Below are 27,725 nucleotides of genomic sequence, written 5' to 3'. Positions count from 1 at the left end.
TCAGCCTTCTCCTCTGCAGACTCAGCACCCCCAGGGCTCTCAGCCTCTCCTCATAGGGCACATGCTCCAGTTGCCACCCTTTGTTTTGTGGCCAGTTGGTTTCAAGCAGTGAGGAGAGGAGGAAGGCAGATTCTGCATGGCCCTTTTAGGCTCTGTGCCAGCCCCACACCTCGTTGGGAAGAGGAAGGGAAGCACCCTGAGGTGACCCTGCTGGCAGAGCTTCCTGGTGGCTTTGCAGCTCACCCCACTGAAGGCATCTCTTGTTCTGCAAGCTCACAGGTCAGGAGCAAGGTGAAGAGGGATCACCTACTTGTCCACAGCAGTGAGAGCAAAGGGCAGCTTCACCACCTCCTCATAGGTGTAGATGCAGGAGAAATTCACCCTCAGCTGAAGGCTCCTGGAGATCACTTCCATGCCTGCTCCCCACTCGGACTCGATGCCGTTGGAGTAGGACACGTGGGAGCTGTTTTGCTGCACCAAGACAGAAACCCAAGCCCCAGGGCATGGTGAGGACACAGACACAGCTCCAAGCTCCACTTCAGTTCACAGCATGTTAGGAGTTGGAAGGGACCTCCAGAGATCACCCAGTCCAACCTCCTGCCAACCAGAGCAGGAGCAGAGAATCCAGCACAGGTCACACAGGGACACATCCAGACAGGGCTGGAAAGGCTCCAGAGCAGGAGACTCCACAAATCTTCCTCTCTGCAGACATTCCAAACCCACCTGGATGCATTCCTGTGTGACCTTCTCTAGGTGACCCTGCTCTGGCAGGAGGGTTGGACTTGCTGATCTCCACAGAGGTCCTTTCCAACCCCTCCCATTCTGTGGTGCTGTGAACACACCAAGCACACACAGCTTGGGGGTGCTCATGGGTAGAGGCAGGCAGGTCACAGGCTCACAGGATGCTAGGGGTTGGAAGGGACCTCTGGAGAGCTTCCAGTCCAACCCCCTGCCAGAGCAGGACCATGGAATCCAGCACAGGTCACACAGGAACACATCCAGCCAGGGCTGGAAAGGCTCCAGAGCAGGAGACTCCACAACCTCTCTGGGCAGCCTGCTCCAGGGCTCTGTCCCCCTCCCAGTGCAGAAGTTCCTCCTCCTGCTGAGGTGGAACCTCCTGTGCTGCAGTTTCCATCCATTGCCTCTTGTGCTATGCCAGGGCACAGTGAGCAGAGGCTGTCCCTGTCCCTTCCTTCCTGCCCCCCAGCCCTCAGCTCTGGATAGACATTGAGCAGATCCCTCTCAGCCTTCTCCTCTGCAGACTCAGCACCCCCAGGGCTCTCAGCCTCTCCTCCCCAGGCAGTGCTGCAGTCCCTTCAGCAGCCTTGGAGCCCTCCCTTGGACTCTCTCCAGCAGATCCCTGTCCCTCTGCAGCTGGGGAGCCCAGAGCTGGATGCAATATTCCAGGTGGGGCCTCACCAGGGCAGAGCAGAGGGGGAGGAGATGGTGCAACTCAGCTGTAGCTGCTCCAGGCCTCCTGAATATCTGCTGGAGTTTTTTTTCAAGCTCTGTGTGCAGGGGTTACTGGCAACCAGCAAGTGGAGCAGGCAGGAGTCAGCATGGTGAGCACAGCTCCTGTGCAAGGCTGAGCTGGAGCACCCTCTGCACCCTCTCATCAGGTGTGGGACCAAGGGGCTGCAGAGCTCAGAGGATGCTGCCCAGAAAGGGCTGTTGCCAGCTACTAAAGAGCACATTGAGGCTTCCATTGAGAGCAGCCCTGAAGAAAAGGCTTTGGGGGTGCTGGGGGAGGAGAAGCAGAGCCTGGGCTGCAGCAGGAGAAGTGTGGCCAGCAGGGCCAGGGAGGGGATTCTGCCCCTCTGCTCCACTCTGCTCAGACCACACCTGGAGCTCTGGGTCCAGTGCTGGAGCCTCTGTTCCAGGAAGGCTCTGGAGGAGCTGGAAGGTGTCCAGAGAAGGGCCAGGAGGAGGAGCAGAGGGCTGGAGCTGCTCTGCTCTGAGGACAGCCTGAGAGAGTTGGGGTTGTGCAGGCTGGAGAGGAGAAGGCTCCCAGGAGACCTTCTGGTGGCCTTGCAGGCATCTGAAGGGGGCTCCAAGAAAGCTGGGGAGGGACTTTGGAGGGTGTCAGGGAGTGATAGGACTGGGGGGGGATGGAGCAAAAGTAGAAGTGGGGAGATTGAGATTGGATGTGAGGAAGAAATTCTTGGCCAGAAGGGTGGTGAGAGCCTGGCAGAGGTTGCCCAGGGAGGTGGTGGAAGCCTCCTGCCTGGAGGTTTTTGCAGCCAGGCTGGAGGTGGCTGTGAGCAACCTGCTGTGGTGTGAGGTGTCCCTGCCCATGGCAGGGGGGTTGGAGCTGGCTGAGCCTTGAGCTCCCTTCCAACCCTGACAATTCTCTGATTCTATGATTTTATTTTCTGCTGAATAAGCTGAGATGTGCTGCCAGCAGGGGTTTGAGGGTGGCCCAAGAGCTTGCTGACATCCCCCCAGGGAACAAGAACTTTACAGCACTCAGATATCAGAGGAACAGCCACTGGGGCCTCCTCTTGCCCTCCCCACTCAAAGTGTTTGCTTCCCTCAGGGCTTTGGAGCTCCTCACCTGAATTACTGATCCACAGGCAGTGTAGTTTTCCCTTGTGAGAGTGGCTGCCCAGAAGAGCTCCCCCTCTTCTCTCCTTTCTGACACCTTGCATGCTTTGTTCTTCAGGTGGACAAGCTGCTGGGGGATTCTCAGGAGTTCAAACACCTCCTTCCTCACCATCATCTTCATGTGATCATCCTTGCAGGTCAGCTTCATGAGCACATCTGGGGGAAAAAGCCATCTGCAATAGCAATAAGGAAGAACCCTGAAGCAGCCCTAGGTCAGCTATGGGATGGCAGTGGCTCACTGAGCTCAAGAGATCCTCCCTCAGCCTTGCTGGAGGCTGCTGGCAGGGCTCTTCAGAGGCACTGGGCAAAGGAAAAGCCTTTGGGAGCACACAGAAGGCAATGTGGAGCTGTCATTTGGTACTGCAGGCCTAGGTCCTAAGGCCAGGGCCACCACTGCTCTTAACAGGCAGAGTCCTTAAGCTTAAAGACATCAAAGGCAGACAGATGCTGTGAGCCTGGCACCTTGCAAGGACTGTCTGCAGGACCACAGCCCTTTGCCAGGAGCACCACAGCAGGACTGTGATCCTCTCTTCCAGGTGAAGAAGGCACAGTTTTTGGCCAGAGCCTGGAAAGAGCTTCACTGTAGGACTCTGTGTGCTTGCTCTGAGAGTGCCAGGCAGCTGTGCTCTGCAGCATGCCCTGCTGCCCTGGCACAGCCAAGGCATGGCATGGCTTCTTGACAGCCAAGGAATTAAGGGATGAAGGCTGGTGGGGAGGCCTGTGGCTGGGTCTTAGACCAAGGTGTGGTGAGGCCATGGTGATGGTGGGGAGCCTGGAGCCTGCAGTGCAGAGCAGTGGTGACCCCAGAGCACTGTGCCCATCGGGACCCCTGGGCAGAGTGGGGAGGGTTCACTAACATGCTCAGTCCTACCTTGGCAGAATGGCCCTGTGAAGCCTGGCTTGCAGCTGCAGACTGGCCTGTCCTCCACCACCTGGCACTTGCCTTGGTGCTGGCATGGGTTTGGCAGGCAGGCATCTGGGCTCCTCTCCACACGGAGGGCAACCCCTGGCCTCGGGCTGCGTGGGCTCAGCAGCTCACCTGCAGCAAAGGACAGGTGAGAAAGCTGAAATCATAGCATCATAGAATCATGGAGTCGTCAGAGAATCATCACAGAATCATGGAATCATCACACAATCATCACACAATCATCACACAATCAGGGAATCATCAGAGAAGCACCAGAGAAGCACCAGAGAATCATGACAGTATCATCAGAGAATCATCACATAAGCATCATAGAAGCATTACAGAATCATCACAGAATCATCATAGAATGGTCTGGGTTGGAAGGGACCTCCAAAGCTCATCCCTCTGCAGTCAGCAGGGACATCCCCAGCTGGATCAGGTTGCCCACAGCCCTGTCCAGCCTCACCTTGAATATCTCCAGGATTGGGGCCTCAACCACCTCCCTGGGCAACCTGTTGCAGTGTTCCAGCAGCCTTCTGGTGGAGAACTTGTTCCTCACATCCAATCTCAATCTGCTCTGCTCTAGTCTGAAGCCATTGCCCCTGGTCCTGTCCCTGCAGGCCTTTGGGATCAGTCTCTCTCCATCCTTCTTGTAGCCCCCTTCAGGTCCTGGCAGGCTGCTATTAGGTCTCCCTGGAGCCTTCTCCTCTCCAGGCTGCACACCCCCAGCTCCCTCAACCTGTGCTCAGAGCAGAGCTGCTCCAACCCCCTGAGCATTTCTGTGGCCCTCCTCTGGACCTGCCCCATCAGGTCCAGGTCCTTCCTATACTGAGGGCAGGCACATCTTCCATGTGAGAGGTGTGAGAGCAAACCCACCCCTTGCTGTGAAGCCTTGCCCAGCTCCAGGGGCTGAGCCAGAGGAAGAACATCTGAGGATAAAGCTGCCACCTCAGCTTGCTTGGGAGGATGTGATTGACAGCCTGGGAGACCTCCTCAGCATGGCCATAACCTGGATCCAGAGCTATGGAGGATGCCACCAGCTAGCAAGGAGGGTGGTGGAACACCACAGCACCTCTGCCCACCTCCATGGGTTATATGCCTGATGTGGCTGGGATGGAGACTCTGAGATTTGTGCCTATTTTGCCAGCTCTTGCACCCCAGTTCCTGCCCCACCTGAGCCCTGCTCTGTTGTGCCCTCTTAGCAGCCATCAGTGGTGCTGTGAGGAACCTGGACATGGTTCAGATCAAGGGTTTCACCTCTTCTTTCCATAGGATCAGTCAGGGTTGGAAGGGACCACAAGGATCTTCTGATTCCAACCCCCATGCCATGGGCAGGGACACCTCACATACTACCTGTCTGTGACCCAGCAGGGACAGTGGAGAGGGAGACTCACTCTTGTTGCTGTCACAGCCAGCCAGGCAGAGAGCAGAGACCAGCAGCAAACATCTCAGAGTCCTTTCCTGTAAGAAGAAGCAGGCTGTAGGTACTTTGGGTTTCCAGCATGCTCCCTGGCACTGTTTGCATCATTCAAACCGTGGAATGGGTTGGGTTGGAAAGGACCTCAAAGCTCATCCAGTTCCAAGCCCCCTGCCATGGGCAGGGACACCTCCCACCAGCACAGGGTGCTCAAGGCCTCATCCAGCCTGGCCCTGAACACCTCCAGGCAGGGGGCAGCCACAGCCTCCCTGGGCAACCTGTGCCAGTGTCTCCTCACCCTCACTGACAACAATTTCTTCCTCCTTTTCATCCTCAGTCTCCCCTCTTCCAGCTCAAAGCCATTGTCCCTCATCCTGGCACTGCCAGCCCTTGTCCAAAGTCCCTCCCCAGCTCTCCTGGAGCCCCTTCAGCTGCTGGAAGGTTGCTCTAAGGTCTCCCTGGAGTCTTCTCCAGGCTGCACAGCCCCAACCCTCTCAGCCTGTCCCCACAGGGGAGGTGCTTCAGCCCTTCTTACCTTACCCTATAATTCCTCATCCACTTAAAGTGCCCAGAGGGACAAAAAACCCCAAACCCAACCACCACCCTAAGCCACCAGAAGAGAGGAAGCAACACAACCTTGGTTTATTACCTCCCCCCCTTGGGATTTGCACTCTGCACAAGTTTTACTGTAAGCAGGGCTAGAAGTTGCTCCTTGAGTAGCAACACAAGAGTTCATCAGGGGCTGGTAAGCCACCAGCAGTGGTTTCCCCTCCTGCATCATTCCTGCAGTCATTCAGAAAGAGCCAGGCCTCAAGCACAGCTGGGGGAATTTCTGTCCTGTATCTCCTCCACAAATTCCAGGTTCAATGTCACAAAATAATTTCCTCTCCCAAAGGAACACCTCCTCCACCAGGGTCAAACACTGTCCTGACTTTAGGTAGGCATTCCAGCAAGATGGGGTGGGAGAAACCAGACCTTGGACCCACAGGGATGTGCTGGCAGTGCTAAAGTCACATTTCACTAAGAACAGGCACTAGGAGTCAAACCACAGAGCTGAGGCATCTCTCCAGCTTCCCAAAAACACTTTCCCTCTTCCCACTGCAGCTCTTTGGAAGAGTTAGGATGTGCAAAAGGATCCTGGCTTTTGCAGTAACCACAACAAGCAGACCATGAGATTAAAAAGCCCCAAAGCTTGGAACACAACTAAAACGAATGCCACAAAGCTGATCCTCCCTCATTGCTACAGATAATGGAGATCTTCAGGGAAATTACTGCCACAGTGCTGGATCAGCCCTGGACACTGGAGTCTTCTTATCAGAGCTGTGGATAGGACTCAGCCAGGGCTGGTGACTGAGGCAGTGATTTGCCACCCCCACAGCCCTGCAGGTGCAGTGAGAGCAGGACAAAACCCACACTCTGGTCTTGGCAGCACATCACATCCCCTCTTTGCCTGACTCCCCCCTAGCAGCTATGACCACCAGACCTCTGGATGAGGAGGAGGCTTTATTCCCTGCTCTGCTTCTTGCCAAGAGATCCCACCAAGCATCAAGACCTCCCCCTTCTTCTCACCCCCACTTACCATGGCCAAGGCTGCTCTACGCTCCTCCACCCACCGCTGCCTCAGGTCCCTCTCTCCTGCTCCCCACCACGTGCCTTATATCCCCTTCCACTAGCTCATCCTGCTCCCCCCATGCAAAGATGCTGCCTCCACGATTGCACAAGAGCCAGCCTGGCATCCTTCAGCAGCAGCTGGGGGGTGGGGGAAAGGATTCTGCAGAAGTCCATCCTCCCACGAGGGTGCCCCTGCCGATGAGGCAGGACCGGGGACCGCTGACGCAACTCACGGCCCTGAGGGGATCCCAAACAGGGAGAATATCTGCAAGCCCCTCCCCTCCCCCCTCCCCTAGGAATCTGGGATGTTGTGCATCCAGCTGGTTTCATGGCACCTGCTCTTGAAGCAGCAATAACAACAGATAGCCCAGGGGAAGGCCAGATAACTGTGGGTACTGATTAAAAAGTGCTTTTGCAACCACCACGTCAGTTTGCTGCTGCTGATTTTTTGTTTGGTTTTGTTTTAAATGACTTCTGGCACCTAAGATCTGTGGAAAAGTCCTGGTGGTGGAAGGGTGAGGGCTTGGTCCTACCATACTTTTGTTTGGGTAACAGTAATCAGCTGCAAATAGCAGGAAGCACTCAAAGCTGGGAAGGGACTTCTGACGAGAGGTTGGAATGACAGGATGAGGGGGAATGGATTGAAGCTGGAAGAAGGGAGATTGAGGCTGGAGAGGAGGAAGAAATTGCTGGCAGTGAGGCTGGGCAGACACTGGCACAGGTTGCCCAGGGAGGTTGTGGCTGCCCCCTCCGTGGAGGTGTTCCAGGCCAGGCTGGATGAGGCCTTGAGCAAGCTGTGCTGGTGGGAGGTGTCCCTGCCCATGGCAGGGGGTTGGAGCTGGAGGATCTTGAAGGTTCCTTCCAACCTGAACCATTCTGTGAATGTATGAACCACTGTGTGCATGGAACAACATCCTAGTGGATTAGGTCAGCCAGGGGGTTCACAGGGTGCTGTGTGCCTACTCAGGGTGCTGTGGGCTCAGTAAACAGATTCCCATTCCCTTTGGCCAGGGCTGCATTCAGTACTATGGAAGCCAAGCCCTGGGTGATGCTTCTTGATAGATATTGACTATAATCAGTGCATCCTCAGAGCTCTAACTGCCACAGTCACCATGGTATAGCAGCAGATGTGAACATCCATCCATCCACCCACCCATCCATACGTTTTTTTCTCTAATTACAACAAGAGCCAGAAACCAAAAGTGTTTAGCACCTGACTCTGTTTACAGGCTAACAAACTACCAAGAAGGAAAGAAGGAAGGAAAGAAGGAAAGAAAGGAAAAAAAGAAAGGAAAGAACGGAAGAAAGAAAGAAAGAAGGAAAGAAAAGAAAGAAAGGAAAGAAAGGAAGAAAGGAAGAAAGGAAGAAGGAAGGAAAGAAATGAAAGAAAGGAAAGAAAGGAAGAAAGGAAGAAAGGAAGAAAGGAAGAAAGGAAGAAAGGAAAGAAATTAAAGAAAGGAAAGAAAGGAAGAAAGGAAGAAGGAAGGAAAGAAATGAAAGAAACAGAGAAAGGAAGGAAGAAAGAAAGGGAGAAAGGAAGGAAGAAAGGAAGAAGGAAGGAAAGAAATGAAAGAAACAGAGAAAGGAAGGAAGAAAGAAAGGGAGAAAGGAAGGAAGAAAGGAAGAATGAAGGAATGGAATGAAAGGAAAGAAAGGAAGGAAGAAAGACAGAAAGAAGGAAAGAAAGAAGGAAGGGAGGAAGGAAGGCAGAAAGGAAGGAAGGGAGAAAGAGAGAAAGAGAATGGAAGAAAGGAAGAAAGAAGAAAGAAAAGAAAGAAAGAAAGAAAGAAAGAAAGAAAGAAAGAAAGAAAGAAAGAAAGAAAGAAAGAAAGAAAGAAAGAAAGAAAGAAAGAAAGAAAGAAAGAAAGAAAGAAAGAAAGAAAGAAAGAAAGAAAGAAAGAAAGAAAGAAAGAAAGAAAGAAAGAAAGAAAGAAAGAAAGAAAGAAAGAAAGGAAGAAAGAAAGGAAGGAAGAAAGGAAGGAAGAAAGGAAGAAAGAGCCACAGGAAAAAAGGCCTCCTGCCCTCTCCTGCTGCCAGCTTTTGGGTGAGAATCTCTGCTTTCCAGTATGTATTTTACAAAGCAGTTACCTGGGACAGAGGCTTGCACAGACTTGCTCAGAGATGCAAAGGCACTGCAGCCCTGAGGCCTGGAAAACTGAAAAGGAAAAGGATGAGGAATGCTGAGGTGGGAAGAGCTTTTTTTAAGTGGTTTGATGTTTGTTTGTTTTTTAAAGAGACTGAAACTCATCAGTTAAAGAAGTTCAGTTTTGGGCCACTCACTCCAAAGACACTGAGTGGCTGGAGCAGGTCCAGAGAAGGGCAACAAAGGTGGGGAAGGGTCTAGAGAAGAGGGTTGGGGAGGAGCAGCTGAGGGAGCTGGGGAAGAGGAGGCTGAGGGAGACCTCATTGCTCTCTACAGCTCCCTGAGAGGAGGCTGCAGTGAGGTTGGGGTTGGGCTCTGCTCCCCAGTCTCAGGTGACAGAAGGAGAGGAACAGGCCTGAAATTGTGCCAGGGGAGGCTTAGGTTGGAGAAGAGGAAAAAAATCTTTGCTGCAGGATTGGTGAGGGATTGGCAGAGGCTGCCCAGGGAGGTGGTGGAGTCCCCATGCCTGGAGGGGTTGCAGAGCCTTCGGCCATGGCACTTGATGGCCATGGTGGGGTTGGGTTGCTGCTTGGACTGGGTGATCTGGGAGGGCTTTTCCAACAATTTTCAAACAATTCTACGATTCTCAGAGCAGCCTTACTGTGCTGGCAGGCTCCTTCCCCCTCAAGGTGCTCAGAGGTGGGGAGGGGGAGACTGTGAGGGGAGACCAGGAGGAGGTGGGGGGGGGGTTGGGGGGATGGAGGTGGCAGCAGGAAGCCCTGGGGCAGCCCCAGGGGAGGCTGCAGGCCCAGGGTTAGGCAGGGGCAGGCTCAGGGGAGGCTGCAGGCCCCGGGTTAGGCAGGGGCAGGCTCAGGGGTGGCTGCAGGCCCCGGGTTAGGCAGGGGCAGCCCCAGGGGAGGCTGCAGGCCCCGGGTTAGGCAGGGGCAGGCCCAGGGGAGGCTGCAGGCCCCGGGTTAGGCAGGGGCAGGCTCAGGGGAGGCTGCAGGCCCAGGGTTAGGCAGGGTTAGGCTCTGCCAGCGGCCCCCCGCAGCGTCTCCGTCCGGCGTTGCCATGGTGCGGGCTCGTCAGCAACAGCCGCGCAGAGGCGGTGAGGCCGCGGGAGGCGCTGGCAGGGCGGGGGAGCAGCGGCTGAAGCCTGTCCGGCAGAGCCATAGGTCTGGGAAAGGCTGTCGGGGTGGTGCGGTGGCCGAGGAGCAGTGGTGGGCGCCGGGACAAGTCCCGGGCTCCTGCCTACTGCCCCATCCAGGGTGAGGGCTGTGCCTCCTCCTCGCTGTCTGCTCCTCTCAAGGTCAGCTTGACCGCAAGAAGGGAGGAGAGGAACAGCCCCCGAGCGCCCGGAGACGGCGATAGAAACGGCTCTCTGTCCTTGGAGACTGCTGACTGCTGCAAAACGTCCCACTCCCTTCAAGGCCCCTGAGGGACAGCCAGGCTCAGAGAGTTCCTCTCCCTCTCGCATGGGTCAGCAGCAGGTGCCCAGTGGATTTCTGGAGCTGCTCTCCAGCTGGCAGCACTGGGAGCACAGCATTGACTTGGGCATGGGAAACAGGGGATGCACCACCATCTGAGACTGACCATGGGGATGTTTTGTGCCCTGCTGAGCCGAGCTGCCTGAGTTCTGCCAGCTCCTCTGTGCTGGCAGGAATATGGAGCAGCTTATTTACCAAGGCCAGCTCAAGCTCAGATGCAGTCTTCAGCCTTTGCTGTCACACTTCTGGCTGCTTCAGCCATGCTCATGTTCTAAATCCCAAATGCCAAGTGCTTCTCTCCTGCTGTATATCTAGGTCCCACCCTTGAGTTCATTCTGCTCTGTGCTTTTCTGTAGTGCCCAGGAGGAAGCAGTATGGAGGTCCTGCAGGAGAAGGTGGAAGAGGAGCAAACAGAAGAAGAGCTGAAGGCTTTGGAGATCAGTGATAACCTCCAGGATGTGGAAACGGAGGTTTCTGGGGAACAAGTCTGCACCTCAAGTGATGTACAGTAAGTATAGAATCATAGAATTGTTTGGGTTGGAAAAGCCCTCTGAGATCATCCAGTCCAACCTTCTACCCGACACCACCATGACCACTAGACCATGTCCCAGAGGGCCACATCTACTCATTCCTTGAACATCTCCAGGGGTGGTGACTCCACCACCTCTCTGGGCAGCCTATCTCAATGCCTCACCACTCTTTCAGTCAAGAAATTTTTCCTAATACCCAACCTAAACCTCCCCTGGTGCAGCTTGGGGCCATTTTTTCTTCTGCTGTCCTTGGGAGAAGAGGCCAACACCAGCCTCACTCCAGCCTCCTTCCAGGGAGTTGTAGGGAGCACCGAGGTCTCCTTTCAGCCTTCTCCAAGCTAACCAACCCCAGCTCTCTCAGCTTCTCCTCCTAAAACCTGCTCTCCAAACTCCTCACCATCTTTGTTGCCCTTCTCTGTATCCCCTCCAGCACCTCAATGTCTGTCTTATACTGCGGTGCCCCAAACTGGACACAGTACTCGAGGTGTGGGTGTTTGCAGTCACTGGGATGAGCAGGGATGATCCCTTTGGGATCCACGGGGAGGTGGCACACCTGGGTGGCATGGGTGGTCCCTGTGTACAGGGAGGGCAGTGAGAGTGCCTGGGTTGTTTGTCCAAGAGTGGGCAAGTGTAGGTAAGACAACATAACTCAGTTCATCAGTGCTGATCAATACTTCAAGGGTGGCTGTTAGGAGGGTGGCACCAGGCTTTTGTCAGCAGTGCCCAGTGACAGCTCAAGGGGCAGAGACTTGAACATCAGAAGTTCCACCTAAACATAGAATGGTAGAATCAGAGAATCAGTCAGGGTTGGAAGGGACCACAAGGATCATCCAGTTCCAACCCTCCTCCATGGGCAAGGACACCCCACTGGCTGGCTCATCCAGCCTGGCCTTAAACATCTCCAGGGATGGGGCCTCAACCACCTCCCTGGGCAACCCATTCCAGGCTCTCACCACTCTCATGGGGAAGAACTTCTTCCTGACATCCAGTCTGAATCTCCTCACTTCCAGCTTCCTTCCATTGCCCCCAGTCCTGTCACTCCCTGATATCCTCCAAAGTCCCTCCCCAGCTTTCTTGGAGCCCCCTTCAGATGCTGCAAGGCCACCAGAAGGTCTCCTGGGAGCCTTCTCCTCTCCAGCCTGCACAACCCCAACTCTCTCAGTCTCTCCTCAGAGCAGAGCAGCTCCAGCCCTCTGCTCCTCCTCCTGGCCCTTCTCTGGACACCTTCCAGCATGTCCATATCCCTCTTGTGAAAAACATGAGAAGGAACTTCAATTTAAGGCTGCTGGAGCACTGGAACAGGCTGCCCAGAGTTGTTGTGGAGTCTCCATCTCTGGAGACATTCCAAACCTGCCTGGCTGTGTTCCTGTGTGACCTTCTCTAGGTGACCCTGCTCTGGCAGGGGGGTTGGACTGCCTCATCTCCAGAGGTCCCTCCCAACCCTTACCATTCTGTGACTGTGCATTCGTTCCTTGCTGTGTCATGACACTGTATAAGGATCTCTGAGCCTCTGGGTGTCTCATCAGCTTCCCATCACTCCAGGGAAGCTTGGCTATGTCAGAGTGATGTCCTTGGATATAATCCTCATGTTTTTCCCCCCCTGGGAAACAAGAAGCCCCTCGCCGTGCTTTGATCTCAGCTCGTCGTGCCTCGGTTGCTTCCAGCTTTTCACCTGTGTCTCTCTGCCTCCTCCTGCCCTAGAAGTCCTTTTGACTGGAGCTCTGTGGACACATCCCAGTTGCCATCTTCCTACAGGACCAATTCTCTGAGGGAAGAGAAGCTGCTGTCCATGGCTGCTCATTTCCTGCAGCAGTACTCTCACCTCTGCCCTGATCGCAAGCAGCTCTTCCTCCACCCGGTCAACGAGTGTGGCGTGGAGGTATGGAGGGGCTGTGGGGCTGGGCCACCATGCAGGCCTTGGCTGAATACAGCCCTTCCTGCCTGGCCAAAGGGTATAGGAACCTACTCACAGCACCCTGAGGAAGGTACACAGCACCCTGAGGAAGGTACACAGCACCCTGGGAGCACCCCTGGCTGTCCAAATCCACCAGGATGTTGTTTTGTGCACGTAGTGGTCCGTAGATTCATGGAATGCTTTAGGTTGGAAGGGACCTCAAAGATCATCTAGTTCTAACCCCACACCCACCCTGCATAGGGCAGGGACACCTCCCACCAGCCCAGCGTGCTCAAGGCCTCATCCAGCCTGGCCTTCAACACCTCCAGGGAGGGGGCAGCCACAGCCTCCCTGGGCAACCTGTGCCAATGTCTCCCCATCCTCACTGCCAAGAATTTCTTCCTCATCTCCAGTCTCAATCTGCCCTCTTCAAGCTTCAGTCCATTGCCCCTCGTTCTGTCACTGCAAGCCCTTGTAGAAAGTCCCTCCCCAGCTCTCCTGGAACCCCTTCCGGTCCTGGCTGAAGGCTAGTTGAAGGTGCCCCCAGAGCCTTCTTTTCTCCAGGCTGAACAGCCCCATCTCTCCCAGCCTGTCCCCATAGGGGAGTTTCCCATCTCTCTGATCATCTTCATGGCTTCCTCTGGGCCCTCTGGAGCAGCTCCATGACCTTCTTGAGCTGGGAGCCCCAGAGGTGCATGCAGTACTCCAGGTGGTATCTCAGCAGAACAGAGTAGAGGGGCAGAATCCCCTCCCTCATCCTACTGGTCACAGATGGTGGTGCCCTGCAGGCTGCAGGCAGCTCATAGCTCTGCTGTGTGATGCTTAGGAGACAGGAAAGGCCACAGAAACAAACTGAAAGAGATAAGGCTCAGGCTCAGCTACAGATCTGGGGTGTGGCTCTAGAGTTAGGTCTCACTCTGAATTTTGCAGAAGTTACAGGGAAGGGAACGAACTATGGAGATTGGTGGTCTGGTTTTGTTTAGGACTGGGCCCAAGGTGCACAACTGTTGCCTGATTCTGGTCCTGGTGCTGGACTCCCAGGCAGCTGGGATTGGTACTTTGACCCAGCTTTCCCCACCATCAGTGACATGCTAGGCAAAGGCTGCTAGAGGCTGTAAAAGCTGGAAAGGGCAGCAGCTGTTTGTCTTGTTGGAAGCTAAGAGAAGAGCTGAAGAAGATCTGGCTCACATCTGAAAGGTGTCTGAGATGAGCCACAAGTTCTAGCCACAGACAGGGAAGTGGCTTCTCAGTGCCAGACACTTTCCACCTCAGAAAACCCTCCTCAGGTGATCAGTGCTGTTGATAGGCTCCAGGGAGGTCTTGAATGCTGAACATCCAGGGCTGGCTGTGTACAGGAGGCTGTCAGACATCTGTTGGTTAACCACAGCCCTCTTGTTCCCCCACAGAAGTTTGTGAGCACAACGGTGAGGCCAACCCTGCTGCCTTATGCAGAGCTCCACAACTGGGATTCCTGTGCCAGCTTTGTCTCAGATTTCCTCACCATGGAGCCCCTCAAGTGCCCTCTCACAGTGGTAAGAAAGGGGCTGTAGGCCCATCAGAAACAGTCCCAAAACAGCACCCCTCAGCAGGACTCAATGTGGAAACCCCAAGGGCTGGGATTACAAAAGTCTTTTCTCATCATCCCAAAATAAGTGTGGCCAGCAGGGCTAGGGAGGTTCTCCTCCCCCTCTGTTCTGCCCTGCTGAGACCACACCAGGAATACTGTGTCCAGTTTTGGGCTCAACAATTCAAGAGAGACAGGGAACTGCTGGAGAAAGTCCAAGGGAGGCTATGAGGATGATGAAGGGACTGGAACATCTCTGCTATGAAGAAAGGCTGAGAGCTTCACAAGACAAGCACTGTGAACACAGAATCACAGAACTGCTTGGGTTGGAAGAGACCTTTAAGATATCCAGTCCATCCATCAACCCAGCACTGCCAGCTCACCACTTAACCATGGCCCTCAGCACCACATCTCCACAGCTCTGAAACCTCTCCAGGGATGGGGATGCCACTGGGGTGTTTGAGGGCTTGACAACCCCTCTGGGCAAGAAATTGTTCCTCATGGCCAACCTAAACCTCCCCTGCTGCAACTTGAGGCCCTTTCCTCTTGTCCTGTTGCTTGTTCCTTGGGAGAAGAGCCCAACCCCACACCTCCAGTTATGGAGACTCTGGAACTCCTCTTGGATACAGAGTCATAAAATGAGAGAATTGTTTGGGTTGGAAAAGCCCTCTGGGAAGATCCAGTCCAAGCAGCAATCCAACCCCACCATGGTCACTAAACCATGTCCCCAAGTGCCATGGCCACACCTTTCTGGAACCCCTCTAGGCATGGGGACTCCACCACCTCCCTAGGCAGCCTGTGCCAATCCCTCACCACTCTCTGGCACCAAAGACATTTTGCCTCCTCTCCAATCTAAGCCTCCCCTGGCACAATTTCAGACCATTTTTTCTCCTTCTATCACCTGAGACTGGGGAGCAGAGCCCAACTCCCCTTGGCTCCAGCTTCCTCTCAGGGAGCTGTAGAGAGCAATGAGGTCTCCTCTCAGCCTCCTCTTCTCCAGACTGAACAACCCTCAGCTGCTCCTCCCCAGCCCTGTCCTCCAGCCCCTTCCCCAGCTTGGTTGCCCTCCTCTGGCCCTGCTCCAGCTCCGCAATGTCCTCCTTGGAGCAAGAGGCCCAAAACTGCCCCCAGGACTGCAGGTGCAGCCTCACCAGTGCCGAGCAGAGGGAGACAACTCTTGTTGCTGACCCAAGCCATGCTTCTCTCCTTTTCAAGCCCACTTCTCTCTATTCCCCAACCACCATCCTGAGCTGCCAGCGAGGGAACTGCTTTGACTTCAGTGTGCTGCTGTGCTCCCTGCTGCTTGGGGCTGGCTACGATGCCTACTGCGTGCATGGCTATGCCACCCGGGAGATGTGTGCCCTGGACCAGACTCTGGAGCTGTGCCCCCTGCTCAGCAAGCCACAGGAGGTGAGACCATTGTGGTCAGCATGCAGCCCAGCCTGTCCCTTTCCACTGAGCTCCAGAGCTCACTGGGTTTCAGCCTGTATCAAGCAGGGAGCTTTTCAAGTGGTTTTCCAAGAGGCTTCTTTGGCTTCACTGAGTTCCTGCTCAACTGCTCCAGTACCGCAAACTGCCAGGGGTTGGGAACTGGGAGGAAGCTGTAAGCCATACATTTTGTCCCTCCTCTTGAGCTCTGCTGGGTTTCACAGCCACACTCTTGCTTTTGTAGAGGCAGGTGCCAGAAGAGGGGATGGAGAAGTGCAAAAAGTATAGAATTAAACCCTTGCCACACCTGCAGAAAACGTTTGAGCTTGAGCAGGAGATCAAGAAGAAGACAGAAACCGAAGCTGCTCAAAAGAACAAGGAAAGAGAAAAGGAGAAGGTCCTGGTGAGTTTATTGAATCATAGAATGGCTTAGGTTGGAAGGGAGCTCAGAGATCATCTACTTCAAACTCCCTGCCATGGGCAGGGACACCTCTCAGCTAGCCCAGGCTGCTCAAGGCCTCATCCAGCCTGGGCTTGAACACCTCCAGGCAAGGAGGCAGCCACAGCCTCCCTGGGCAGCCTGTGCCAGAGTCTCACCTCCCTCACACTGAACAACTTCTTCCTCAGCTCCACTCTAACCCTGCTCTGCCTCAGCTCCAAACCATTCCCCCTTGGCCTGTCTCTAGAGACCCTCAGCAAAAGTTCCTCTGCAGCCTTCCTGCAGGATCCCTTCAGGTCCTGGCAGGCAGCTCTGAGGTCCCCCTGGAGCCTTCTCCTCTGCAGGCTGCACACCCCCAGCTCCCTCAGCCTGGCCTCACAGCAGAGCTGCTCCAGTTCCAGAGTTAGTGAGGTGCCCCTCACAATACTCCAGGAGCAAGAGCTGAGACCCAGGTAATGGCTGACCAAAGAAAGGAGGTCCCCACCCTCTGCCATGAAGTATGACACAACTCTGATCATGGCCACGAGCCTCTGGCACAGGAACATGGATTGACTGTGTCCTACCTCACTCTTCTGAAGAGTGATAAGGGCCTGGAGATCTTTGGGAGAGGGCAGAGGAGAGAAGAAGGTCGTTGGGTTGGACTGAAGTGGCAATAAAATGTCAATAATCACTGCTGTCCCCTGTCCTGCAGGAAGAGAAGAAGCCCAAGGCTGACCCTTGGCATGGCCTGAGAGTGCATGCCTGGGTTTTGGTCCTGTCTGGGAAGAGAGAGGTTGCTGAGAACTTCTTCATCAACCCCTTCACAGGAAACAGCCACAGCACCAAGGATGAGAACTTCCTTGGCATTGAGAGCATCTGGAACCACAGGAACTACTGGGTGAACATGCAGGACTGCAGGAATGGCTGCAAGGTGAGGAGCCCTTGGACACCCCTGGGACAGTCAGGCTAACCTGAGTGTCCTGGGGAAGTCCAAGACCAGTGGTGATCCCAATTTCCACTTAGTCAGGCCTTGCTCTGGTCGTGTTGCTCCAGTTATGGAGACTCTGGAACTCCTCCTGGATACAGAGTCATAAAATGAGAGAATTGTTTGGGTTGGAAAAGCCCTCTGGGAAGATCCAGTCCAAGCAGCAACCCATGGCCATCAAACCATGGCCACAAGTGCCATGGCCACAGGGTTCTGGAACCCCTCCAGGCATGGGGACTCCACCAGCTCCCTGGGCAGCCTCTGCCAATCCCTCACCACTCTTGCACCAAAGATTTTCCTCCCCTCCAACCTAAGCCTCCCCTGGCACAATTTCAGGCCAGTTCCTCTCCTTCTATCACCTGAGACTGAGGGAGCAGAGCCCAGCCCCAACCTCACTGCAGCCTCCTCTCAGGGAGCTGCAGAGAGCGATGAGGTCTCCCTCAGCCTCCTCTTCTCCACACTAAACACCCTCAGCTGCTCCTCCCCAGCCCTGTTCTCCAGACCCTTCCTCAGCTTTTCCTCCTCAGACCTTTCCCCAGATTTTCCTCCTCTCCAACCTAAGCCTCCCCTGGCACAATTTCAGGCCAGTTCCTCTCCTTCTGTCCCCTGATCCTAGGGAGAGTGCAGTGCTGGAACATCACATTCTAAGGCTGGCTGGGCACTCACCCTCTCAAACAGCAGCTTACAAGGCAGAAGATGTTTGGCTCAAGACAGGAAAATCTTGATTAGGCTCTTCCCCCACCTCAGGTGCTCCCCAGCTGATAAAAAGTCTGGGAGAGAAGGACCTGAGTTAGGGCAACCTGACCTTGGAGCTAGGCATGTCCTGAGGAAGGTGACAGAAGCATTTCCAGCAGCTTCCTTTCATCTGTGGCAGAGGCACAGGGAAAAGAATCTGCAGCCCTCTGGGCACAGGCAATATCTTCATGGTCCCAGCAGCCAGCCCAGGTTCTGACAAGGCTACTCCCTTGAGATCCAGGGTCTAGAGACCTAGAGACTCCCTGGAGACCTTGAACTCCCTGATGCCCAGCCAGGTCCAGAGCACCACAGCCATGCAGGAGCAGCATTCAGTTTAGTCTCAGGCCCTTTGAGACTGCCCTGGAGTTAAGTGGATTTCTTTTGTGTGGCCCTAGGATCTCCTCTTTAACCTGAGTGATGGAATCTGCTGGGAAGCCTTTCTTTCAGGGAGCACCAGGCCTCTCCCAGCTGCTAAGAAGGAAAAGGAGTTCTTGGAGAGGGATGAGGAGGATCTGGTGAGTGACCCAAACCGTGGCTCTCCTTCTGAGGGGGTGCTCTGTGGAGCTGCTGTGTTTGCAGGCCCACACACGACTGCCTGCTGCCCTCTCCAGGTCACAGCACTGCTGCTCTGGCCAGGTTTTGGTTGGCACTTCAGACTCTCTTTTGATCTTCAATAGTTCTGATGATTTGCAGTCTGCTCATGCAGCCCAGAAGGCAAACTGCATCCTGGGCTACAGCCAGAGGAGTGTGGGCAGCAGGGCAGGAGAGGGGATTCTGCCCCTGGGCTCTGCTCTGCTCACACCTCACCTCCAGTCCTGCCTCCAGCTCTGCTGTCCCCAGCAGAAGGAGGACACAGAGCTGTGGAGTGAGGCCAGAGGAGGCCACAAAGATGCTGCAAGGGCTGGAGCAGCTCTGCTGTGAGGCCAGGCTGAGGGAGCTGGGGGTGTGCAGCCTGCAGAGGAGAAGGCTCCAGGGGGACCTCAGAGCTGCCTGCCAGGACCTGAAGGGATCCTGCAGGAAGGCTGCAGAGGAACTTTTGCTGAGGGGGTCTGGAGACAGGCCAAGGGGGAATGGTTTGGAGCTGAGGCAGAGCAGGGTTAGAGTGGAGCTGAGGAAGAAGTTGTTCAGTGTGAGGGAGGTGAGACTCTGGCACAGGCTGCCCAGGGAGGCTGTGGCTGCCTCCTGCCTGGAGGTGTTCAAGGCCAGGCTGGATGAGGCTTAGAGCAGCCAAGTCCAGTTGAGAGGTGTCTGGGCAGGGAGATTGGAGTAGATGATCTCTGAGGTCCCTTCCAACCTAAGTCATTCTAGAATTTATTCTAGAATTAACCAAAGAGGTTATTTCTGGTGTCCTCAGTAGGCTTCCACTGCATTGACCTTTGAGATGAAATAATTTATTAAAACATAAAATCCAAACTGAAGGCTTTTTGGATACATTTTCTCTGCTGGCTTTTCCTGGCTGCTAGGTGAAGTTGCCAACCCAATGTAGACAGAAAATGTGCTCTAATATCCCCCCAAAAATGCTGTGGACTGGAAGCAAACAATGACATGTTGTCCTGGAAGGAGGACACAGCATGATAAAGAAAAGATTGCAGGAGCAGAGCAGTAACAGCATGTTCCCTCCTGTTATCTGCTTCCTCAGCCTGTGCCCAGGGAGCAAAGCACCCTCCATGGTCATTTTTTGAATCATAGAAGCATAGAAGTTGGAGGAAGAGGAGACCTTTGAGATCATCCAGTGCAACCAACAACCCAACCCCACCATGGCCAGCAAACCATGGCCACAAGTGCCATGACCACAGGGTCCTGGAACACCTCCAGGCATGGGGACTCCACCACCTCCCTGGGCAGCCTCTGCCAATCCCTCACCACTCTTGCACCAAAGACATTTTGCCTCCTCTCCAACCTAAGCCTCCCCTGGCACAGTTTCAGGCCAGTTCCTCTCCTTCTATCATCTGAGTCTAGGGAGCAGAGCCCAGCCCCAACCTCACCCTAACCTTTCAGGGAGCTGTGGAGAGCAATGAGGACTCCCTTCAGCCTCTTCTCCATACCAAACACCCCCAGCTCCCTCAGCCCTGTTCTCCAGACCCTTCCCCAACTTTGTTGCCCTTCTCTGGACCTACTCCAGCTCCTCAATGTCCTTGGAGCAAGGAGCCCAGAACTGAAGCCAGGATTTGAATGATGATGTCAGGTCCATCCCTTGTCTAGCCAGAAGATCACTTCCCTGGGCTTGAGTAGGGATGTGGCAGCCAGAGTGTGGGGATGCAGTAATGCCCTCCTTCTGTGTGTGCTGCTCTCCTCTGTCCTCAGGCTGTGTGTGGCCAGCACAGCTCTCAGGACTGTGCCACCACATTCCTCAGGGCCAGCACATCCTTGTGGGAGCTGAGCTCTGCTTTGCCTCCCCACATCCTTGAGAACCAAAATGAACAAGGGAAGAGGAGCTGCCCAAAATGCAAACCTCTGCTTCTGTTTCAACAGGAAAAGGAGGAGACAAGCAGGAGTTTTGATATGCCACCATCATGGGTAGCCCAGATTCAGGTATCTCCCAAAGGTAGGTACCCATGGCACTTGGGCACATGGTTAAATGACAATGGTGGTCTTAGCTTGAAGCTTGGACTCAAGGATCTTGGCTTTTCCACCTGGAACAGTTCTTTGATTCCATTCTTCCTTTGCCCTTTGCTTGCCCTCCAGTGTCACAATCCAAACAGTGGACTCATGGTGGTTCCTTAGTGTGATCTCAGGCCACCATGCCAGGGCCTGCACTTCAATCAGCAGTAAAACTTCATTGTTTGCCCAGGAGAGGGAGAGAAAAGTGAGAGGAGAAAGGGGAAAAGTAAAATAGGGTAAGCAGCCCTGAAGGAAAGGCCTTGGGGGTGCTGGGGGAGGAGAAGCTCAGCAGGAGCCAGCAGTCAGCACTTGCAGCCCAGAGAGCCAAGCAGAGCCTGGGCTGCAGCAGCAGAAGTGTGGCCAGCAGGGCCAGGGAGGGGATTCTGCCCCTCTGCTCCACTCTGCTCAGACCACACCTGGAGCTCTGGGTCCAGTGCTGGAGCCTCTGTTCCAGGAAGGCTCTGGAGGGGCTGGAAGGTGTCCAGAGAAGGGCCAGGAGGAGGAGCAGAGGGCTGGAGCTGCTCTGCTCTGAGGCCAGCCTGAGAGAGTTGGGGTTGTGCAGGCTGGAGAGGAGAAGGCTCCCAGGAGACCTTCTGGTGGCCTTGCAGGATCTGAAGGGGGCTCCAAGAAAGCTGGGGAGGGACTTTGGAGGGTGTCAGGGAGTGATAGGAGTGGGGGGGATGGAGCAAAAGTAGAAGTGGGGAGATTGAGATTGGATGTGAGGAAGAAATTCTTGCCCAGGAGGGTGGTGAGAGCCTGGCAGAGGTTGCCCAGGGAGGTGGTGGAAGCCTCCTGCCTGGAGGTTTTTGCAGCCAGGCTGGAGGTGGCTGTGAGCAACCTGCTGTGGTGTGAGGTGTCCCTGCCCATGGCAGGGGGTTGGAGCTGGCTGAGCCTTGAGCTCCCTTCCAGCCCTGACAATTCTCTCTCTGATCACCTGGATTTGGGACTTTGGTTTACCTCACTCAAGAGTTTTCCAGCATGCCTGGGGACACCAGGATGGACTTTCTGGTACCACCCTGCACGTGGCACTGCCCCTGCAGTATCAAATAGCTGCTTTGGGAGAGAAAAGAAAAAAAAGAGGTTTTTTTCCTACTATTTTAACATTAAAGCACAACAGGCAGGGTCTGAAGAGCTTCACTAAGAACAGCTTCACTAAATATGTGCTTGGCCTTGGACCAGGGATTTCTCCCTCTTGACTTCTTTCTCCTGAGGCTGTGTAGGAGGCTGTGATATTTTTTTTTCTCTGCCATCTCTCTTGCCCACTGCAGAGCTGCAGACCTGTTATGTCCAGGGGAGGAAGGTGATCCTCTACAAGAAAGCAAAAGTGGAGAAGTGGGCCCCATACCTGAATGAGGATGGGCTGGTGGAACGCCTCACCATCTACACAGACCTGGACTGTAAGAGGGCTGAGTGAAAGAGAGGGAGGAACCTCAGCAGGGCTGAGCAATGCTTCAAGGGTGGCTGGCAGGAGGCTGGCAACCAGGCTTTGGTCAGTGGTGCCCAGTGACAGAGCAAGAGGTGACTGGCACAGGCTTGAGCAGCAGAAGTTCCAACTAAACACCAGTGGTGTCCTGGGGTGTATTAAGAAGAGTGTCCAGCAGATCACTGGAGGGTCTCTTCCCCCTCTGCTCAGCCCTGGGGAGGCCTCAGCTGGAATATTGCATCCAGCTCTGGGCTCCCCAGCTGCAGAGGGACAGGGATCTGCTGGAGAGAGTCCAAGGGAGGGCTCCAAGGCTGCTGAAGGGACTGCAGCACTGCCTGGGGAGGAGAGGCTGAGAGCCCTGGGGGTGCTGAGTCTGCAGAGGAGAAGGCTGAGAGGGATCTGCTCAATGTCTATCCAGAGCTGAGGGCTGGGGGGCAGGAAGGAAGGGACAGGGACAGCCTCTGCTCACTGTGCCCTGGCATAGCACAAGAGGCAATGGATGGAAACTGCAGCACAGGAGGTTCCACCTCAGCAGGAGGAGGAACTTCTGCACTGGGAGGGGGACAGAGCCCTGGAGCAGGCTGCCCAGAGAGGTTGTGGAGTCTCCTGCTCTGGAGCCTTTCCAGCCCTGGCTGGATGTGTTCCTGTGCTGCATTCTCTGGTCCTGCTCTGGCAGGGGGTTGGACTGGAAGATCTCCAGAGGTCCCTTCCAACCCCTAGCATCCTGTGAGCCTGTGACCTGCCTGCTTCTACCCATGAGCACCCCCAGGCTGTGTGTGCTTGGTGTGTTCACAGCACCACAGAATGGGAGGGGTTGGAAAGGACCTCAGAGGAGGGTCACCTAGAGAAGGTCACACAGGAATGCATCCAGGTGGGTTTGGAATGTCTCCAGAAATGGAGACTCCACCACTTCTCTGGGCAGCCTGCTCCAGTCCTCCATCACCCTTAAATTACAGAAGTTCAGAGGAATGCATCCAGATGAGTCTTGAAAGTCTCCAGAGCAGGAGACTCCACAACCTCTCTGGGCAGCCTGCTCCAGGGCTCTGTCCCCCTCCCAGTGCAGAAGTTCCTCCTCCTGCTGAGGTGGAACCTCCTGTGCTGCAGTTTCCATCCATTGCCTCTTGTGCTATGCCAGGGCACAGTGAGCAGAGGCTGTCCCTGTCCCTTCCTTCCTGCCCCCCAGCCCTCAGCTCTGGATAGACATTGAGCAGATCCCTCTCAGCCTTCTCCTCTGCTCCTCTGCTCAAACCTAGATGGGGATTCATCTACCAAATGCCCCTTGTGCAGAGGGCCAGCTCCAGGGCCTGCATGATGCATGCTGTGGCATGATGTCTGCTGGCCCAGACCTGCTGGGGTGAACTTAGACCTTCTCCAGGTGAACCTTCCCACCTCCAAGAGCCTGATAGAAGGTTGTGAAATGCTTTGTCTCCTGCCAGGTACTGAAGTAGAGGAGGTGAGGGAGTGGTTCAGGCACAGAGAGGACATGTTGGACAGGAGAGAGCTCAAGAAACAGACACAGCTCACCACAGACTACTTCAGCCCAGGACACCTCTCCCATCTTAAAGGTATCCCAGCTCATCTGGCAGCCCCTGCAGCTGAGGGACTTCATCTGAAGCCCTTCTTGAAGTGTGTGTGTGGAGGGCAGCAAGCTTATGAGATGAATCACCTTGATTAATAATAGGGTCTGCAGTGAGGAGTAGGTTGTTGGCTTCCAGTCCTGGACAGCCCCCAGCAGAGCAGGAGAAGAATCCACAGCTGTCAGCCCCCAGCAGAGGTGACAGAAGTAGAAGCTTTCTCCTTGGGGTTATGTTTGGGCTCTCAGTGCTGTGCAGCTGGGGGAGAGCAAGGCCTACATCAGAGCTGCTGCTAAAGCTTCACCCCAAGAGGCTGCACCCATTCCTGGTTTGGGAAAAGCAGGGCCCAGGCTCTACTCCACCTCTGCCTAACTCTGTAAGGAGGGTGGTGGCCCTGCAAAGCTGTCCTGCTGTCCTCAGGCAGGGCATGCAGTGATGAGGAGATGGTTGGGAAGGACCTCTAAGATCATCCAGTCCAACCACTCTCTAACTCTGCCAAGTCTGCTGCTAAGCCATGGCCCTCAGCACCACATCTCCATGACTTTAAAGTCCCTCCAGGGATGGAGCCTCCCTGCCCTGGGCAGCCTGGGCCAGGCCTTGAAGACCCTTTTGGGGAAGAAATTGTTCCTCATGTCCAACCTAAACCTCCCCTGGGGCAACTTGAAGCCTCTTGTCCTGTCACTTGTTCCTTGGGAGAGGAAACCAGCTCCCACCTGGCTCCAACCTCCTTTCAGAGAGTTGTAGAGGGAGAGGAGGTCTCCCCTGAGCTGCTTTTTCTCCAGGCTAACCAACCCCACTTCCCTCGACTGCTCAACCCAAAGAGACTGAGGGGTGAAGCAGTCAATTAATGCAGCCTGAGAACAGCCTCAGTCTCAGCTGGATGATCTTCCCCTCTTACACTCTTAGGAGCTCTTGAGGCATTGGCTGCTGAAGAGGCTTCAGAGGCTTCCTCTGGACACACTTCTGCTCACAACACTGTGTTCAGTTTTGGGTCCTCCATTCCAAGAAGGTCATTGAGGAGCTGGAGCAGGGCCAGAGAAGGGCAACCAAGGTGGGGAAGGGTCTGGAGAGGAGCAGCTGAGGGAGCTGAGAGTGTTTAGTGTGGAGAAGAGGAGGCTGAGGGAGGCCTCATTGCTCTCTACAGCTCCTGAGAGGAGGCTGCAGTGAGGTTGGGGTTGGGCTCTGCTCCCCAGTCTCAGGTGATGGAAGGAGAGGAACTGGCCTGGAGTTGTGCCAGGGGAGGCTTAGGTTGGAGAGGAGGCAAAATGTCTTTGGTGCAAGAGTGGTGAGGGATTGGCAGAGGCTGCCCAGGGAGGTGGTGGAGTCCCCATGCCTGGAGGGGTTGCAGAACCCTGTGGCCATGGCACTTGTGGCCATGGTTTGGTGGCCATGGTGGGGTTGGGTTGCTGCTTGGTGTCAGTGATCTCAAAAGGCTTTTCCAACCCAAACTGTTCTCTGCTCTGCGATCCTGTGGCTGCAAACATCCACAGTGGCTCCTTCTGTCCTCAGCTCACTCCTACACCTCCCTGGAACCAGAGGCTGAGCACAGGATGGAGTTTTACCACCAGGCACGAGCTGATGAGCTCCAGAAGTGTGTTGCAAGTGCCAGCAAGCTGACAGAGCACTTTGTGGGGCGAGGAGACCTCCTGTACCTCCGGCAGGTGGAGTTTGCTGAAGCAGAGAAGAAACCAACCTTGGCTGGCAGCAGGGCTGGGACCAGCTTCCGGCCTATAGTGGTATGGGCAGGAAAATCTCTGGCCAGTGGCATCTCTCTGCTATGCCAAACCTGCTGCCCAGGGCTGTAGCATCGTCAGTGGGCACAAGCAAGGCAGAGCTCCAAGTGGGGGCTTCCAAGCCTTGCTTCGCTGCTGTTACTCACAGTTACTTGCTCGACAGGGAGCAGCAGGGGGAGCAGTTGGCAGCAACTGCATCCAGGAGCTAGAATGAAGCTAGGAAAGTAAGACTTGGAAAATGTGTGGCAGAGGGAAGAGGAGGGGAAGGGGAAAAAAAAAAAAAGCTTGCTTATGGTTATGGAATGAAATTTCATAGAATCAGAGAATTGTCAGGGCTGGAAGGGAGCTCAAGGCTCAGCCAGCTCCAACCCCCCTGCCATGGGCAGGGACACCTCACACCACAGCAGGTTGCTCACAGCCACCTCCAGCCTGGCTGCAAAAACCTCCAGGCAGGAGGCTTCCACCACCTCCCTGGGCAACCTCTGCCAGGCTCTCACCACCCTCCTGGGCAAGAATTTCTTCCTCACATCCAATCTCAATCTCCCCACTTCTAGTTTTATTCCATCCCCCCCCCAGTCCTATCACTCCCTGACACCCTCCAAAGTCCCTCCCCAGCTTTCTTGGAGCCCCCTTCAGATCCTGCAAGGCCACCAGAAGGTCTCCTGGGAGCCTTCTCCTCTCCAGCCTGCACAACCCCAACTCTCTCAGGCTGTCCTCAGAGCAGAGCAGCTCCAGCCCTCTGCTCCTCCTCCTGGCCCTTCTCTGGACACCTTCCAGCCCCTCCAGAGCCTTCCTGGAACAGAGGCTCCAGCACTGGACCCAGAGCTCCAGGTGTGGTCTGAGCAGAGTGGAGCAGAGGGGCAGAATCCCCTCCCTGGCCCTGCTGGCCACACTTCTGCTGCTGCAGCCCAGGCTCTGCTTGGCTCTCTGGGCTGCAAGTGCTGACTGCTGGCTCCTGCTGAGCTTCTCCTCCCCCAGCACCCCCAAGGCCTTTCCTTCAGGGCTGCTCTCCAGCCAGTCCCTGCCCAGCCTATAGCAGTGCTTGGGAGTCTTTCACAAGACTCAAAAGTAGCCAAATGATTTCATTCATGATCATTCATGATGTTCTGACCCCAAACTAATAACCTTTTAGACTCCCAATTAAGCATCATAGAATGTTAAGGCTGGAGAGGACCTCTGAGATCATCAAGTCCAAGCATCAACCCAACTCCTTCACTAGACCATGTCCTAAGTGCCCCAGATAGTTGTTTTTTGAACATGTTTAAGGCATGGGGACTCCACCACCTCCCTGGGCAGCCTCTGCCAATCCCTCACCACTCTTGCAGCAAAGACATTTTGCCTCCTCTCCAACCTAACCTTCCCCTGGCACAATTCCAGGCCATGTCCTCTCCTTCTATCACCTGGGATTGTAGAGAAGAGCCCAACCTCAGCCTCTGATTTGTTACAAGCAGCTCAGCTCCCTCTTCCCCTGGTCAGGTCTGGTTTGGAGGACAGAGGAGGGAGGAAATCCAGCACCTGGCAGTATGGCTCAGGCACTTCAGCTGCCAAGACAGAGCCATGCAGTGCCCTGCATCTGGCCTAGCACCCAACATGCTCCTTTGTTCTTCCCTATTTGGAGCAATGAGGGAAAATGTGCTCCAAAATCCTTGCCTCTTGCAGTTCTCTTGGGCAGAGATGCATCAAAGGTAACTTTGATCCTGGAGAGCATACTCAGCTCCACAGATAGATAGCCCAGAAGGCCAACTGCATCCTGGGATGACTCAAAAGCAGTGTGACCAGCAGGACAAGTGAGGAAATTCTCCCCCTCTGATTTGGTGAGACCCCACCTGCAGCACTGCATCCAGTTCTGGGGCTTCCAGCACAAGAAGAGGTGCTGGAGAGAGGCCACAGGAGGTGACAGAGATGATCAGAGGGCTGCAGAACCTCCCCTATGGGGACAGGCTGGGAGAGCTGGGGCTGTGCAGCCTGGAGAGGTTCCAGGGAGACCTCAGAGCAGCCTTCCAGCACCTGAAGGGGCTCCAGGAGAGCTGAGGAGGGACTTTGGACAAGGACTGGGAGTGCCAGGATGAGGGAGAATGGCTTGGAGCTGGGAGAGGGGAGAGTGAGAGTGGAGATGAGGAAGAAATTGTTGGTGGTGTGGGTGGGGAGCCACTGGCACAGGTTGCCCAGGGAGGCTGTGGCTGCCCCCTGCCTGGAGGTGTTCAGGGTCTTTGAATAGGGCTGGTGGGAGGTGTCCCTGCCCATGGCAAGGGATGGTTGGAACTGGCTGAGCTTTCAGTTCCCTTCCAATCCAACCTATTCCATGAATCTCTGAAAGTCCTGTATTGCTCAGAGCAGCTTTGTGCTTTTCATGTCAGGCACAGGGAGGAAGAGTAGGGCCCTGGGCCAAGAGAAGCCATCATAGGGCAGGCACAAATGCCCAGGGTTTAGCTTGGCTTTTTCCCAGTCTCTGCCAGATTTCTGTTCTTGTCTAATCTGCTTCTTTCTCTTCCTCTTCACCCTTCATTAGCTAATCAAGGAGTTCTTCCACAGAAACCCAGCCAAGCCTGCTGATGAAGATGTAGCAGAACGTATCTTTATGATCCCAGAGAGGAAGATCCATGTGAAGTATCACCTGGATGAGAAATACATCACTACCTCAAAGAGGGAATTCTTCCAAGTGGCAGAGAGGGACATGGAAGGACATAAAATCTTAAAGAACCATGAAATATGCATCACCTATGAGGTATGG

The 27,725-nt window shown here is 54.8% G+C and overlaps 2 protein-coding genes across 2 annotated transcripts; one reads left to right on the top strand and one right to left on the bottom strand.

The window, feature by feature from the left end:
• Window positions 1–310: 310 nt before the first annotated feature.
• LOC128980514 (uromodulin-like) lies at window positions 311–9,795 on the bottom strand (the record flags this gene model as incomplete). The annotated part of the gene is made up of 5 exons (XM_054398986.1): window positions 9,658–9,795; window positions 4,906–4,972; window positions 3,476–3,643; window positions 2,555–2,760; window positions 311–471 (listed from the first exon to the last, which is right to left on the bottom strand). Coding segments are annotated over exons 1-5 (740 nt in total), but the record flags the coding sequence as incomplete, so codon positions are not given.
• Window positions 9,796–10,483: 688 nt separating this feature from the next.
• On the top strand, window positions 10,484–27,719 carry DRC7 (dynein regulatory complex subunit 7; the record flags this gene model as incomplete). Its single annotated transcript, XM_054398985.1, has 12 exons — window positions 10,484–10,617; window positions 12,344–12,518; window positions 13,940–14,065; window positions 15,313–15,507; window positions 15,776–15,922; window positions 16,656–16,874; window positions 18,059–18,178; window positions 20,136–20,208; window positions 21,533–21,661; window positions 23,124–23,252; window positions 24,771–24,997; window positions 27,504–27,719. Coding segments are annotated over exons 1-12 (1,890 nt in total), but the record flags the coding sequence as incomplete, so codon positions are not given.
• Window positions 27,720–27,725: the final 6 nt, after the last annotated feature.

This window comes from Indicator indicator, unplaced genomic scaffold (assembly GCF_027791375.1).
Source record: "Indicator indicator isolate 239-I01 unplaced genomic scaffold, UM_Iind_1.1 iindUn_scaffold_231, whole genome shotgun sequence".
Taxonomy (NCBI): Eukaryota; Metazoa; Chordata; class Aves; order Piciformes; family Indicatoridae; genus Indicator; species Indicator indicator.
Note: the sequence above shows the minus strand (reverse complement) of the source record. Positions and strands in the feature narration are given on the sequence as shown.